The following is a 14,248-nucleotide window of genomic DNA, read 5'->3' as shown; positions in this document are numbered from 1 at the left end:
TCCCATATATACACATATTGGAGTTTGGTTCAGACACAAGAACACATTATGTTATTTGCAGAAAAATGGATGAAACTGAAGAACTTTATGCAAAGTGAGATCAGCCAGATCCAGAAAGTTAAGAGTTGTGTGTTCTCTCTCATGGACACTAGAGAGGGGCGGCGGGGAGGGGGATGGACTTAAAGGAAAGGGTGGTTAGTGAATAGATCAGGTTATGCATTGTGCACGTATGACTATATCACAGTGAATCCCATTATTATGTATAATTATAACAAAGACTAATGCTGGGGAGGCTCACAATACCCAATTTCAAAATATACTTTAGAGCCATAGTGACAAAAACAGCATGGTATTGGCATATAAACAGACACATAGACCAATGGAACAGAATAGAGAACCCAGAATTAAATCCACACATCCACAGTTAACTGATTCTCAACAAAGTTGCCAAAAACATAAGTTGTAGAAAAGACACCTCTTCAACAAATGGTGCTGAGAAAATTGGATGACCATATATAGAAGATTGAAACTAGACTCCTCTCTCACCTTGTATAAAATTCAACTCAAAATGGATGAAATACTTTAATGTAAGACCTGAAACATTGAAACTACTAGAAGAAAACATAAGGAAACACTCCGAGATATTGGCATTGGCAATAATTTCCTAAATAAGACTCAAATGGCTCAGAAAACAAAAGCAAGACTTCACAAATGGGATTTCATCAAACTAAAAGCTGCTTCACAGCAAAGTAACAGGGTGAAGTGACAACCTACAGATGAGAGAGAAATCTTTGCAGCTATTTATCTGAAAGAAAATTAATATCCAGAATATATAAAGAAATCTAAAAACAAAATAAATAATCCAATCAAAAAATGGGCAAATGAACATGTTTTTCAAAAGAACTTGTACAAATGACAATAAAATCATGGGAAAAAAGCTCTATTTTTATCCATCGGGGAAATACAAAACCAAATTACATTGAAATGAGATTCCATTTCACCCCTGGAAGAATGCCTATTATAAAAAATAACAAATGCTGGTGAGAATGTGGAGAGAAAAGAACCTTTACTGTTGGTGGGAATGTAAATTAATATATTCATTCTGGAAAAAAGTATAGTGGTTCCTAAAAACTAAAAATTGAACCACCATGATATAGCTATATTCTGATATTATACACACACACACACACACACACACACACATATATATATATGTATGTACATTCAAAGAAAATGAAATTGGCATACAGAAGAGATACCTGCATGCCCCTGTTTACTGTAGCACTTTTCACAGTAGCCAAGATATCAAATCAGCTTGGCTGTTCCTCAACTGATAAATGGATAAAGAAAATATGTAGATAAACACAGTGGAATATTAGCCACAAGGAAGAATGATATCTTGTAATTTACAGGAAAATGAATGAAACTGGAGAACATTATATTAAGCAAAATGAGCCAGACACAAAAGGAAAATCACATATTTTCTCTCCTATATGGAAATAGGGACTTGAAGGGAAGCGGATGGGGGGAGGGGATTATGGGAAAAGGAATGGCAGAGGGAAAAGGGAAGGTGGACAATATGATTAAGATACAATACATGCATGTAAATGTCCAATGAAATTAATTTTTATAATGCATTAATTATAATTAAAAATAAAATCATGTTTGAGTATTAAAGTAGGTAAATGTTCATCTCAAATAGAAAAAGCAATTATGTAACAGTAGTATAATGTTATCCATTTTTGGATATATAATGTTATCCATTTTTATATAATTATGTACAGAAATGTACTGAAAAAAGACATAAGTCAATATTGGTGATGACTTTTGGGTGGGATGATTGTGGGCGATTTAAAAAAAATATTGTTTTTTCTGTTGCTTTTCAACTTTATTTTCCATTGAGTCCCCTATTAGTTGTAGAATTGGGGGAAGTGATAAATTTGTTAATCCAAGAAAAATGATAGTACATACTATTTCTATGAATTTCCTTGTTTGATTTACTATTATATCATACTTTGGAGTAGATAAGAATATTAGAAAAGTATTAAGAGAGAATGGATTTATTTTTTATATCATCTTAGAATCTTAAAAGGAATTTTCTGGGGTATTCGTGGCTTTTATGATTTGGGTTAGTTGGTATCAGAAAGCATATATTAAAGATGATTTCTCTGGACTTGGATGATATTTACAACTGGAATTTATGCCCCCTCTTTCCCTGAATGCTTGACTCTGGATGAAAGCAGAAGAAAGGTTCTTTCCAAGCCTTCAGCAGCTCTAAGCCTCTCCAGGGTCCAATAACAGTGACACCCCATCACCAGCAGATGCCAGGAACAAAGGAAATTCCAAGGCCCTTTTCAAGTAGGGTGGGGTCCAAAAGGAGAAAGCTTGAGAAGCAGTAGAAATAGGAGCCAGATATCAGATGCTTCTTAGACAATGCCTTGAATTTAGCACCAACATAAGAAAACAATTTTGGTCACACCCAGTCTATTGAATAAATTCAAACACACATAATAGAGCCTCTGGGAAGGGCCTAGAAGTATATCCAAGATGCTGTAATGTAAAAAGGAAGGGCTTCTGCAGTAGGCAGAACTGGATGCCAATTCCAGCTTTGCTGCTTTCTTTCTTGGACAAATTTGCTAACCTCTCCAGGCTTTGACTTCTTCAGATGTACATGGAAGTAAAAGGACCTGTTCCCCAGAGCTTCGGTTGTAAGGAATAAAGGAGATACTACAAGTCCAGCTTCCATTAGAGTCTGTCCTGCAGCTTATGCTTAACACATTGATGTTGCTGATCCTCAGAGACCAGTCCAGTTCCTTTACGCAGGTCTCCATCTGGCTTCACAGAACTGACCTAGGCACTGCCTACACATGCCTCTTGTCTCTGACGGTCTCCTTTCTCCTGTCCATTTATCCAAATTCTGAGATTGGTCTCAGAGCCCAGCTCACTTTTAGCTTTTCCTGCACTTTTCTCTTTTCCCATCAGGCCACATTAATCTCCATAGTTAGAGAATGTTCAACTGAACTGTGTACATGAGTTGAAACAAGAGTCGTTTGCTTTTTCTTTTCAAATAGGATATAAGGTTATTTTTCTATAATTCTTTTGAATGTTCTCAGAAAAGTTTCTACTTATTGATTTGTAGGTAGACAAAGTTCTTAAAATTCTAGGTGGCCCTCCAGAGTTCCATGACTCTCTTGGCCATGCTTCTTTATGAATTAATTACAGGCCCTTTGCAAACTCTAGTTTGTCATTATGTGCACTGCCTGCATTTGCCATGCTTCTGTGCCTCTCCTTCACAGAATTCAGATAACCTTCATGCCCTGCTCTTCTCTTCATCTTTTAGTTAGGTCTTATCTTCTTGCTGGTTGAATCAAAAACTTTGTATACTTGAAGCCAATTGGTTTTCCTGAATTGTCTGTTGAGACCTCAAAGATTTGGACTCCTTTGCTTAACTTGGACATTAAGATAATTTTGAAGAAGCTTATATAGGTACTATACATAGCCATATGGTCCTAGGTGGCTGTGGAAAGGGGCAATTGGGAAAACAGGCATCAAGAAGATGGTCCTGGGGGCTCGGTGGTAGAGCACCCGCTTTGCACGTGTGAGGCACTGGGTTCGATCCTCAGCACCACATAAATAATAAAGATATTGTGTCCAACTACAACTAAAATAATATTTAAAAAAAAGAAGATGGTCCTGTACATTATGAAGTTTCTGGCAACTTTACTTTTTCGGCTTGTGTGCAACAAAGGAGACCTAGGCTATTATTGCATGTCCAGTGATTATTTCTTGGTAAGAATCACATTTGTAAAAGGAAAGAGGATTGGTGTTCTTTGTAAACAGTGGGAAGTCAAGCAAGGAAAGAGTATCTAATGGAAGATTATGGATTTAACTTACAAAATTGAACTAAGGGTAGCCAGCCCAGCCATGGGAAGAGAAAGGGTTCAGACCTGGTAGATGGATTTCTAGAATCTCAGTGACAGGGACTTATCCTCCTGGGGTTTCCCCATTAGATGATCCAGTGCTAATAGCTTTCCATTCCTGATCAAATTTCAACTTCCAGGGAGAAGTCACTAATGCACACAGCTTAGGCCTGTGTTTACTGTTGCACATGAAATAATGAAGGGCTTATTCCTAAATGGAAGGAAAGGAAATTGGTGTCAGAAAAAGTGGGTTGGAGACAAAAAGTGCTGGGCACATAAAATCAGTGTTGGGTGACTTAGGGGCATGGGAAGAATCTATAACTAATGAAAGAAAAGAATTAGGAACTAATTTTAAACAAACTGAAAAAAAAAGTCTGATGTACCTCATGAACCTTGATTACAACAAAGGTATATAGGAAGACACAGGCTGCTCTGACTTGACTCTCAGACTGACCCTGGACTAGATACTATTCACCTTGTGCCAAGTCCACATCAGCCGGGACAAGGAAGGCTGGAGAGTATAGTGAAATGCAGAGAAATGGGATTGGATGACTTCAGAAAGACTGAGAGTGACCAGACTGCGTAGTCCTGTGTGGGTTCTGAATTTATCTAAGTCCAGAGGGAAATTATTGGAGGTTATTAAAAGGGTAATGATGTGCTCAGATTGACTTTTTTTAAAAAAAGCCACACTGGGTACTCTCTGGTACTTGAGAGACATCTTATAAACTAATAGGTCATCCATATGGGAGATGATGCTGGCAATAAAGATGGTGAGTGAAGAATATAGGCTCAGGACTCTCTCCTTTTGGGAGAGAAAGAAAAGTTTTAATAGGGAACAGGTAGCATTTAGGTTATATCAATACCTACTCAAATCCTGGGTGCTTTTCTTTTTAAAGTTCTTTCATTTTTGGAGCTAGTCTGACTCATACTTTAAAAGTTGTAGTGTTCAAAGTCTGAACACAGCTGAAATATCACAGTGCCAGTACAATAAGTATTTATACCTATGCAACCAGTATTCATCTGTGATCCTCTGTACCCTTCATTACAGCTGCCCCTGAAATTATTTGTGCAATTGGTTTATTTTGTCTTTCCCTGGCTGTCAGCTCCAGAAACACAGGGATTGGGTCTGCTTTGTCATGTTGCTTACTGTCTTACTCCAGTTTTCTCCTGAAAGCAGATCTTGGGAAGGAGGAGGACCTAGATAATAGGGAAGGTAGAAGAGCCCATACAGGTGTGTAGCTTAGTAGGTCACCACTCTGGTGCCCCTCTGAGGAGCCCCTCATTTACACTCTGAAATTTGGAGCTGTGCATTCCTCATTCCACAGACAGTGGCCTTCAGACAGTCGGCTGTAACACACAGGGTTGAAGAGCAAGCTGTGCCTTGCAAAAAAAAAAAAAAAATGAGGCAGAAAAGGGAGACTTGGCTGGTGCTTGAGGTGAGTTGAAGCAAATGATCAGAACTGTTCACAGAGCTGAAGCATCAGCTACAACCCCTCGGTCTCCTGGGCTACATGCTGCCTAGGACAGGGAGCAGGTATCTGATAATTACTTATTAATTAATGCAGTGAATGAGGCAATGCAAACACAGTGCTTTGTGGTCTGCTCAACAAACCAGGAGCTGCTATATTGTTGCTACTAATAATGCATTACTGGGGCCTCTGCCCTCACTTCGTCCTAAATACAATCTGGCTGGATCCCAGTGTCCTCAATATCCCATCCCGGTCTTCCTTTCTGGTTCACAGGATGTTTTCATCCACCCCCATGACTATTCTGCTATCTTCCTTCTGCCAGTTCTGATCCTGATTCACTGTTTCCCTATTTTCCAGGCATTGGCATTGATCCTGCCTATTTCTGGCTACGTTGGCCCACCAAAGTGAGGAGAGGTACCTATTCCAGGGAAGCTCGTATTTGGGGTTTCTCTTAGTGTCCCCAGGGTCACAGTCTTTCCCTCTTTGGTTATGTATCCCCTTTGAGGCCAGGCCAGAAATACCTAATCATTCCTGCACTCTAGCAAGTCCCTCACCTATGCCCTTTAGCCACTGGTCTCCTCCCAGGGTGTTGCACTTGAACTTTAGGATAAAGAATTTTAGGATAAAAATTCCCAATTAAAATCCCCTGGGGTGCTTCTTAACTACACCATGCCATTCTGATCCTCTGGAAATTCTGATTCAGTGAGTCTGGATTTGGGCCCAGGAATTTCTGTTTTAATAGTACTGGTTGATTCTAATCTCTAGAGAAGTGTAAGGTGGGGGAGGTATGGGTGGGTTGAGGCTTGGGCCCAGTTTACTAGGAATGTGTGCAACTGGGAATTGATCTGTTTCTACCTGTGACCTTTGTCCCCTCTACAGGAATTTTCAGACCTGGACAAGTGGATATGAGTTGGACAGTCAGTTCATGATTATTTATTCTAGTTTGTTTTCTGTTAGTGGTGGTCTCTGGGAATAATTTCAGACTCTGTGCCTCAATTTTAGAATCTGAAGTTTGCTGTCCAATATTTGACCTCAGTCATTTAGCACAGAAAATTGATTCTTAAAAGAAAATGCCTTCAGTGTGGTTTAGACTCCCAGAAAATGGCACTTTATATTAACTGGTATTGAGGGTTGTTATTGTTGCTAATAATATTACTGGAATTTATTGGCATCTTCTCTGTGTCTGCATATAGAGCAATTGTTTTTATATAAAGAATGTTTTGCACAGACGGTTGTCCTCTTGGGATATACCTTTTGTTTTCAAAAGAGTTTCAGGAAGCAGCAGTCGTACAGCCAGCCAGCAGTCATCCGGGTATACATTAGTATATCCCCAGTGTTGCTTTCTAATACAGAAGCTTAACTTAATGCAGTGGATTATCTTACATCTGAAGAAGTGATCTGAGGTTGGCACTTTTCCGTCCTAAGGCTGTGTTTCTACACGAAGCATTCTGAAAATTGTGCTGTGATGCTGCTCTTGGTGCTCTCCTGTTACTCTTTCTGCCCAAATTTTCAAAATTATGGATTAGAAAGTCACTTGTTAAACGTTAGTAGGTGTTCTTGGGGGAATAAATGTATTTGCTTAGGGGAGCAGGCTGCCAGGGTAGGAAGGAGCATGATTTGCGTTGCAGTCATTGTGCACACTCAAGGTTATGCTGGAATTGGTAGCTGCACATAACCTCGTGATGAGTACTTCAGTAACAAACAGTTGAGGGCCCACCGTATGTCCTAGGCCAGAATAGGCACTAAAAAGAAAGTGCTAAATAAGACTTATATGGTTCCTGCCTCATTGAGCTTACTGTCATTAGAAAGAGTCAAATATGTGATTAGAAACCAAGAAATAATTTTCTACTTCTACATGGCTGAAGTAGAAAATCATAATACAGTAAGAATATATAAAAATGAGACCCACTTAGGAGCTACCTGGTATTTAAAGGATAAATTATTTTATTAGAAGAGACAGTTGCCTGGGAAGAGCTTTATGGGCACAGGGACAGTCCATCTGGAGACATAAGCTTTGAAGAAGCATGGTGCATCCAAGGAACTGAAACAATGTCATAGCCAGAGCCCAGAGAGGGAGTGAGGCACAGGGTGTGGTTGAAGAGGTGGGCAGGAGCCAAATCCTTCAGAATATCATCAGGTATTTTAAGAAATGTACTCTTTATTTTAAATGTTGTACACTAAAGGTAGTGACAAAATCTCAAATGGGAAACAGTTTGGGGAGGGCAGATGGGAAGACGGGAAATAAGGAACTTTGTCACTAGGTAGTACAGATGAGAGGTGGAACAGATGCAAAAGTTATTTGGGTTACAAAAGTAATGAACTGGCTGTTGGACTTGAAGGAGAGGAATGTTTCAGATAACTTTCAAGTGTCTTCCATGAACTAGATGGCAATCTTTTCACTGAGAAAGGGAACGTGTTTCTCTATTAACTTAATTATAAAATGTTGATATAAATATAAATATAAAATCTTAAGCTAAAATGTGGCTTTTTCACAAAATACTGTATTCTGTGGTTTGATGTTGTTCTCGGCTAAGAAAAATACTATAATGCTTAGTTGGCTTGGCTGTTTTGAATTCCATTACTTGTCCAAAGAGAGATCCACTGCAGGATGACCCCGACTCAGCACATACTAGAGGGTTCTGGAAAAATAGAAACATGAACAATTTTTAGAAAAGTTGCACTTCAAGAGGCTGTCCACAAGTCTGTAGTCACAGAATCCAGGGAGAACTCTTTAATATCAGAACAAAATTAAGTTCTGTATTTCTCAGTTGAAAAGTTTTTATTTTGAATGATATAGTGGTAGTAGCAATGGTAGTGTGTATGGTGGCGATGGTGGTGGTGGTGCTGGTGGAGGTGGTGGTAGTGGTGGCGATGGTGCTGTTGGTGATGGTGTTTGCAGTACTAGTGGTGATGATGACAATGGTATTGTGATGGTGATGGCATTATGGGTGATGGTGATGGCTTTGTGGATGATGCTGATGGTGGCAACTTTGGTGTGTATGATGGCAGGCTTGAAGGTAATGATGATGGTTATCGGAGCCGTCATGCACTCATTACTACCAAGGAGTGCGGTTGGTCTCTGAGAAGCAGACTAAATTTCCCATTACTGAAGCCTGGGCTAGAAGGCAAGATTATAATAGAGTGGCAGATTACTGACTCACTTACTCATCTTTGCCCCCTCCAGAAGTGAAATTGGATATAGATGTGCTAATCACTTCGCTTTTATTGTTGTGGGTGGAAGGAGGCAGGAGAATTTGGGGGTGGGGTGTTTCAGCGTGATAGTTTGTGAGTAGGATCTCTTCCTGGCAGGGTTGTGCATGGCTTGAGCAATATCTTTAAAAATATTAAAAGAGGATTTGAGACAGCTACTGTACTATTTCTCCTCTTCTCACTGCTGTACTTTACCAGGTGGGAAGGTTCCTTTTTCCTCTTCTACCATGACCTTTATATTTTTTAATCCACTGTTTTTGATCTCATTGTCTCTGGATGACTTACACTTCATGGAAGCATGAGCTTGGACAGTCCTTCTGCAGGTCCTGTGTTCCCTGCTTTCTCTTCCCCTGTAAAACCTAGCATTTGGTTCATTATAGATTATTCTGATTTATTTCTTTATATTCTCTCTTCTCCCATTGGAATAAACATTCCACAAGGACAGACTGCTTTGTCTATGTTTTTATTTCCAACACTAGAATAGTACCTGGCATAGTCAGGGCTTAACACATATTTTTTGAATGAAGTTTTTTAACTGTCCTTTTACCTGTTAAGTCAAATAGATGTACTAATACATATGGTTACCATGGACATTACTATGTACATTATTATGTACGTAGACTGTCTGGCCCACCCAGCTTGGCATAGTAAGGGCTGGTGAAGGGTTAGGAGCCTCTTCATGCTCCCTGTCTTAGCATTTTCTCTGCTGCAACCAAAAGACCTGACAAGAACAAGGTACAGGAGGGACAGTTTATTTGGGACTCATGGTTATAGAGGTCTCAGTATAATTGGCCAACTCCATTGTTCTGGGCCTGAGGTGAGACAGAACATCATAGGTGGAAGAAAGTAGTTAAGGACATGGAGACAAGGGAGCAGAGAGAGTGTTCCTCATGGAAGACAAGATATAAACCCCAAGGGCATGCCCCCTTTGACCCACCTCCTCCAATCACGCTACCTGCCTATAGTTTCCTCCCAGTTAATTCATATCAGTGGATGATCCACTGATTAGGTTTAGGCTCTCGTAGTTCAAGCATTTCACCACTGAACTTTCTTGAATTGTCTCACACATGAAATTTTTGGGGACACCTTGTATCTAAACTATAGCACTCCCATTTCTTATAACTTCCTTCTCTGGTATTTAGAACACTGATTCCAGTTAACTTCTTGCCTCCTTAGAGATGCTTCTGTATTTTCTCCATAGCTTGTCTCTCTTGTTTTCTAAATGGCCTTGATTTCTTCTCTCCTTCAGCTTATTAACCAGACTTTAATATTATTAATTAAATATACCATTAATTATAATTATGATCATTCTAATATGGAATTCTTATGGTTATGGAATTCATGTGTTATTTTCTATTGCTGTTAGCTATATTAAATGTATTATTCACCAACTATCCTTAACATCATGAAAGCCCATGAGGTAGCTATCATTATCTTCATTTTACAGGTGAGGAAACTGAGACTCCGAGAGGTATATACACCAGGAGTACAGACCTAGTAAGCAATAGATTAGAACTCATTCTTGGGTTTATTTTTTTTTCTGTTTATCTATTCATCTAAAATGGTATTTGTACTGGCAATGTACCATATGCGGGGCACAAAGCTAGGCTCTGTCTACACAGTGAGGAAAAAATTGATATAGGACCTGACCATGTGACCTCACCTGGGGTCACAGTGATCATTGTCATCATCACTTGTGCTCTGCTGATCATTGTCATCATCACTTGTGCTCTGCTGAACACATGAGACATGAGCGGGTGCCCCCATGCTCATGTCTTATGTGAACCCTGACCAGCTGTTTTTACTTCTCTATTTCAGCCTTATCTCAACTTTGAATATCTAAATCTGAATTTATTACCTCTCTTTCTCTCTCCAAATTATATATTTTTCTAATATTACATTATTAAAAAAATCACCTCTCATTTTTCTTGCCACATAGGCTCACAACTTTGGAATCATTTTGATCCTCCCATCTCTTCATTTCATATTTTGAATTCATTCCCAAAGCCTCTTGGTTGCTTTATCTTTGAAAAATGTCTTTTACTAGTCTCTACCTCTCAAATTCCTCTCTAGTGTTCTAACATCATGTCCCATGCTTGTATCCACTAGAATATCCTCAAGGCTATGTGTTCATTAGTTTTATCCTTTAAGATTCCATTAGATTTTAAGATTCCTTAAGGCACAGACTCTGCTTCTTTTCACTGTTGTTATATTATTTCTCCAACAAAGAGAAAGGTTTATCTCTGTCCCTAGTACCAGGCATGTACCAATAGACATTCAGATGATTAGTAAATTAAAGTACTTCGATGTTTCAGACCATGGTTATCAAACTTGTTTTGGAGGTTTATGTAATGGTTAGGAGTTTTATGTGAGATTATGTGGTACTATACAAAGGCTGTTCTCTGCATCTCCATAACATACACTGCATTTTTTTGCGCAGTAGATTTCTTCCCGCCTCCATTCGTGTTTGCCATTTATTTTGCCATCTCCTGTCACTCATCAACAGGGAGCTGAGTCCAAAGCCCCATAAAAATTTATGTTTGAAAGGTGTAAACTGGGAAATATTCCCCCTATTCAGAAACAGCTCTTCCATTTTTCAGGTACTACCATAACTCTTATAAACATTGTTTGAGAACCACTGGCCAGTCATTGGTCTGCTGATTGTATAAGTGTGGAAGGCATCAGGCTATTTTTTTTTAACCATCTCCTTATTTTTCTCACTTGAAGCAAATTGCTTGAATCAGGTATGGTGGGTGCATGCCATGGTGGGGCTTACAGCTACTTGGGAGTCTAAGGAAGAAGGGTGCAGACCTGCCTGGGCAACATAGCAAGACCCCATCTCCCTGTCCAAAAAATAAGTAAATAAATAAAGTATACAGTTAACAACACCAGTAGCCTGAAAGAATTCTCATTCTTAAGAACATTTGAGGTTGAGCTTATGGCATTTCTAAATGCACATTTCTAAGTGACACTTAGAAATCATTAATCCTATTGACCATTCAGAGAAGAAATATTCTTTAAGATTCAAATTGGGGCAGAATAATAGCAAGAATTAATTACATCCCCAAATAAATCTTTTTTATAAATAACTTACTGACTAAATCTCTTATTCATTAAGATAGCTGGCCTTTTTTTAATAAGGATAATAACTATAATTTAATGTTTATTATATAATGTCTTGCATACTGCTGCAGAAAAAAACTTGAATGCTGTGTAACAGATGCTGTTGGGACTTAGAATTTGCCAAATCATGATTTGGACCTAAGCATCTGTCAGCACTATCAGCAGTAAGACTTTTTTTTTCTTTTCTTTTTTTAAACTAAAGAAAATTGACTCAAAGTGATATGGTTTCCTTTAAGTCCTTTTTCTTGTACTGGAAATTATGTAGTGACAAAATCCAGCTTTACCATGTAAGCTAACACTGTAACATTTATTGTGTAGATTAGAAGATAAGATTTCTAAAAATCTGACTTTAGTGAATAAATAGTATCTTTCTGTAGCAACTGTATCAGATAATATTCATTCACTCAAAAATTATTAAACTTCTACCATGTATTGAGGATTTAGCAGTGTAGAAAATGAACATAATTAATGCTTTCTTGTACATTTTAGTGCAGAAGTGCCAATAAACACATAATTTCAGATAATAAGACACACCAAGAATAAAATGTACGGGACAGTACTAGGGCGTGAGGAGGAGGGCTGCTTCTGATTAGGGAGGTCAGGAGGTGTTCTTTGGGAGGTGATATGTGAGCTGAGCTAATGCTTAGGTGATGAGGAGAGTCAATTGTGTTCAGACCTTGCGGGAGAGCAGCCTGGGCCCAGAGACGGCAAGTACAGAAGTTTGAACAGCAGACAAGTACTATGTGTTCAAGAAACAGAAAGCTAGGGTGCCTGGGGTGTGTGGACAAGGATGAGACTGGTAGGAGACGGTGTTAGAAAGGCCCCACCAAACACAATAATGTGTCCCAGTTCATTTTCAGGAGTCTAGATTTTATTCTCTAGTCAGGGGACCTCACTAAGGGATTTTAACAGAGGCATTGTCAGATCTATAGCTACCAGCTTCAACTGTGCATTGTTGAAAGGTTTCTTTTAAATGGACATAATTTTCTTTGTATCTTACAGAATAGACCAGAGGGCTACCAATTGGCCAAAGGATGCTTTTGAAACTCAGCAGGACTTAAATGAGGTAAGTGCAATTGTTTCTGGTCATATGGACATGAATTAAACGATCATGAAATTTACTGTTATTTTTTTGACAGTAGTAGAAATTCTTTCTGATTAAAACTATAAGTATTTTTGCTCTTTAGTAAACTTGTCGTGCTTATACTCCATTGTTCAGTTGGGATGCTTTTCCTTGCTATGGTGCAAACACATTCAAAATGTTATTTTAGAGATTGTTCACCATGTCTTGTACCTGACACCAGTCCAGTAGTCATTTTATCATACACTTTTCACATTTGCTTTAGGTTGTATAGCCATGCCTGTGGTTTGCAAATTAACATTTGTAACATTTTTTCTTAATTTTATTTATCTGCATCTCTGTTTTTCCCATTGGCCTTTGCATTCTCAGATATAATTGTGCTTATTCTTTATTCACTAAGCCTCATGTAGACTGGTGTTTGCAATATGGTCTTCTGAGTAAGTATGCTTTGAGAAAAAAGCCATGTTTCCTAATCCAGATAGTTTTCCACTGAACTGGACATCACAACGGTAGCTTATTCTAGATTGTTTTGCAATATAGAATTGAATTCTAATGATGGAAATCAATATAATTATGGTGATTACTTTTATGAATTCCTTGGCTTAAAACATTGGTTTGGAATACCCAGTCTGATTTTTTTTGTCTTCATTAAATCAGAGCAGAAGATGGTATGTGGTATGTCTAATGGATTATAGAAAAGAAAATAAAAAAGACTTGACACTCAGATGCCTAGATGAGAAATGATGGACTTCAGACAAATTGTTTATTTGACATTTTGAAGGCACAAGGGCTGTGCCCCTCAACACTCCCATAAAAAGCATTAAACTAAATGTAGGTGTTTTCCAGTAAAACTTGGCAAAAATGAATAGTCAAAAGTGAACTAGCTATTTGGTTAAGCCAAGTAAAATAGCTAAAGTTGTGAAAAAATGTCTTAAAGGTAACAGAATAGTGTGAGTTATTTTTCTGTATTCATAAAGATAGCCCTTAAATTTCACACCCTTACTTATGGTAACAAAAAAGTGGAAAAAGTCTCAAAAGAAAAGAGGCAAGAGCTTGAAGCATGTGTGCAGCTCTCTGCCCCACTGGGAACAACCGCAATGCTAGCTGTAAAGAAGCAGTGATTTCATTTTAACATAGGTGACTAGAAAAATTAGGTGATTGTAACAGTAGATTCATGATAACTTTCAAGTATTTGGAAGAAATTGATTTTTTAAGCTGGAAACCCGTGAGAATGCTAGGAGTATTTGAGCATTCCTAAATCACAGTTGTGAAAAGCTTTACTTAAAAAATCTGCTTTTCTGTATTCCTTCACTGTATCCAATTTGCAAATGATCTGAAATGTGTGTATTCCTGTGACATCATATGGGCTCAAGAGCACTGAATGGAAATGCGCATTCTAAAGGGCAGGCGGTGCTGTATTTTGAATGTGACTGCCTCCAGGCAAA

The 14,248-nt window shown here is 38.4% G+C and overlaps 1 protein-coding gene across 8 annotated transcripts in view; it reads left to right on the top strand.

The window, feature by feature from the left end:
- Fam13c (family with sequence similarity 13 member C) overlaps positions 1 to 14,248 on the top strand; it is a 118,422-nt gene that overhangs the window by 49,401 nt on the left and 54,773 nt on the right. For all 8 annotated transcript variants that reach the window (XM_048813994.1, XM_048813989.1, XM_048813978.1 and 5 more), the window contains one exon: positions 12,725 to 12,788. In XM_048813994.1, coding sequence (XP_048669951.1) covers positions 12,725 to 12,788 — 64 coding nt within the window. The remainder of the gene's footprint in view (positions 1 to 12,724; positions 12,789 to 14,248) is intronic.

Source organism: Marmota marmota, unplaced genomic scaffold (assembly GCF_001458135.2).
Source record: "Marmota marmota marmota unplaced genomic scaffold, marMar, whole genome shotgun sequence".
NCBI classification, from domain to species: domain Eukaryota; kingdom Metazoa; phylum Chordata; class Mammalia; order Rodentia; family Sciuridae; genus Marmota; species Marmota marmota.
Note: the sequence above shows the minus strand (reverse complement) of the source record. Positions and strands in the feature narration are given on the sequence as shown.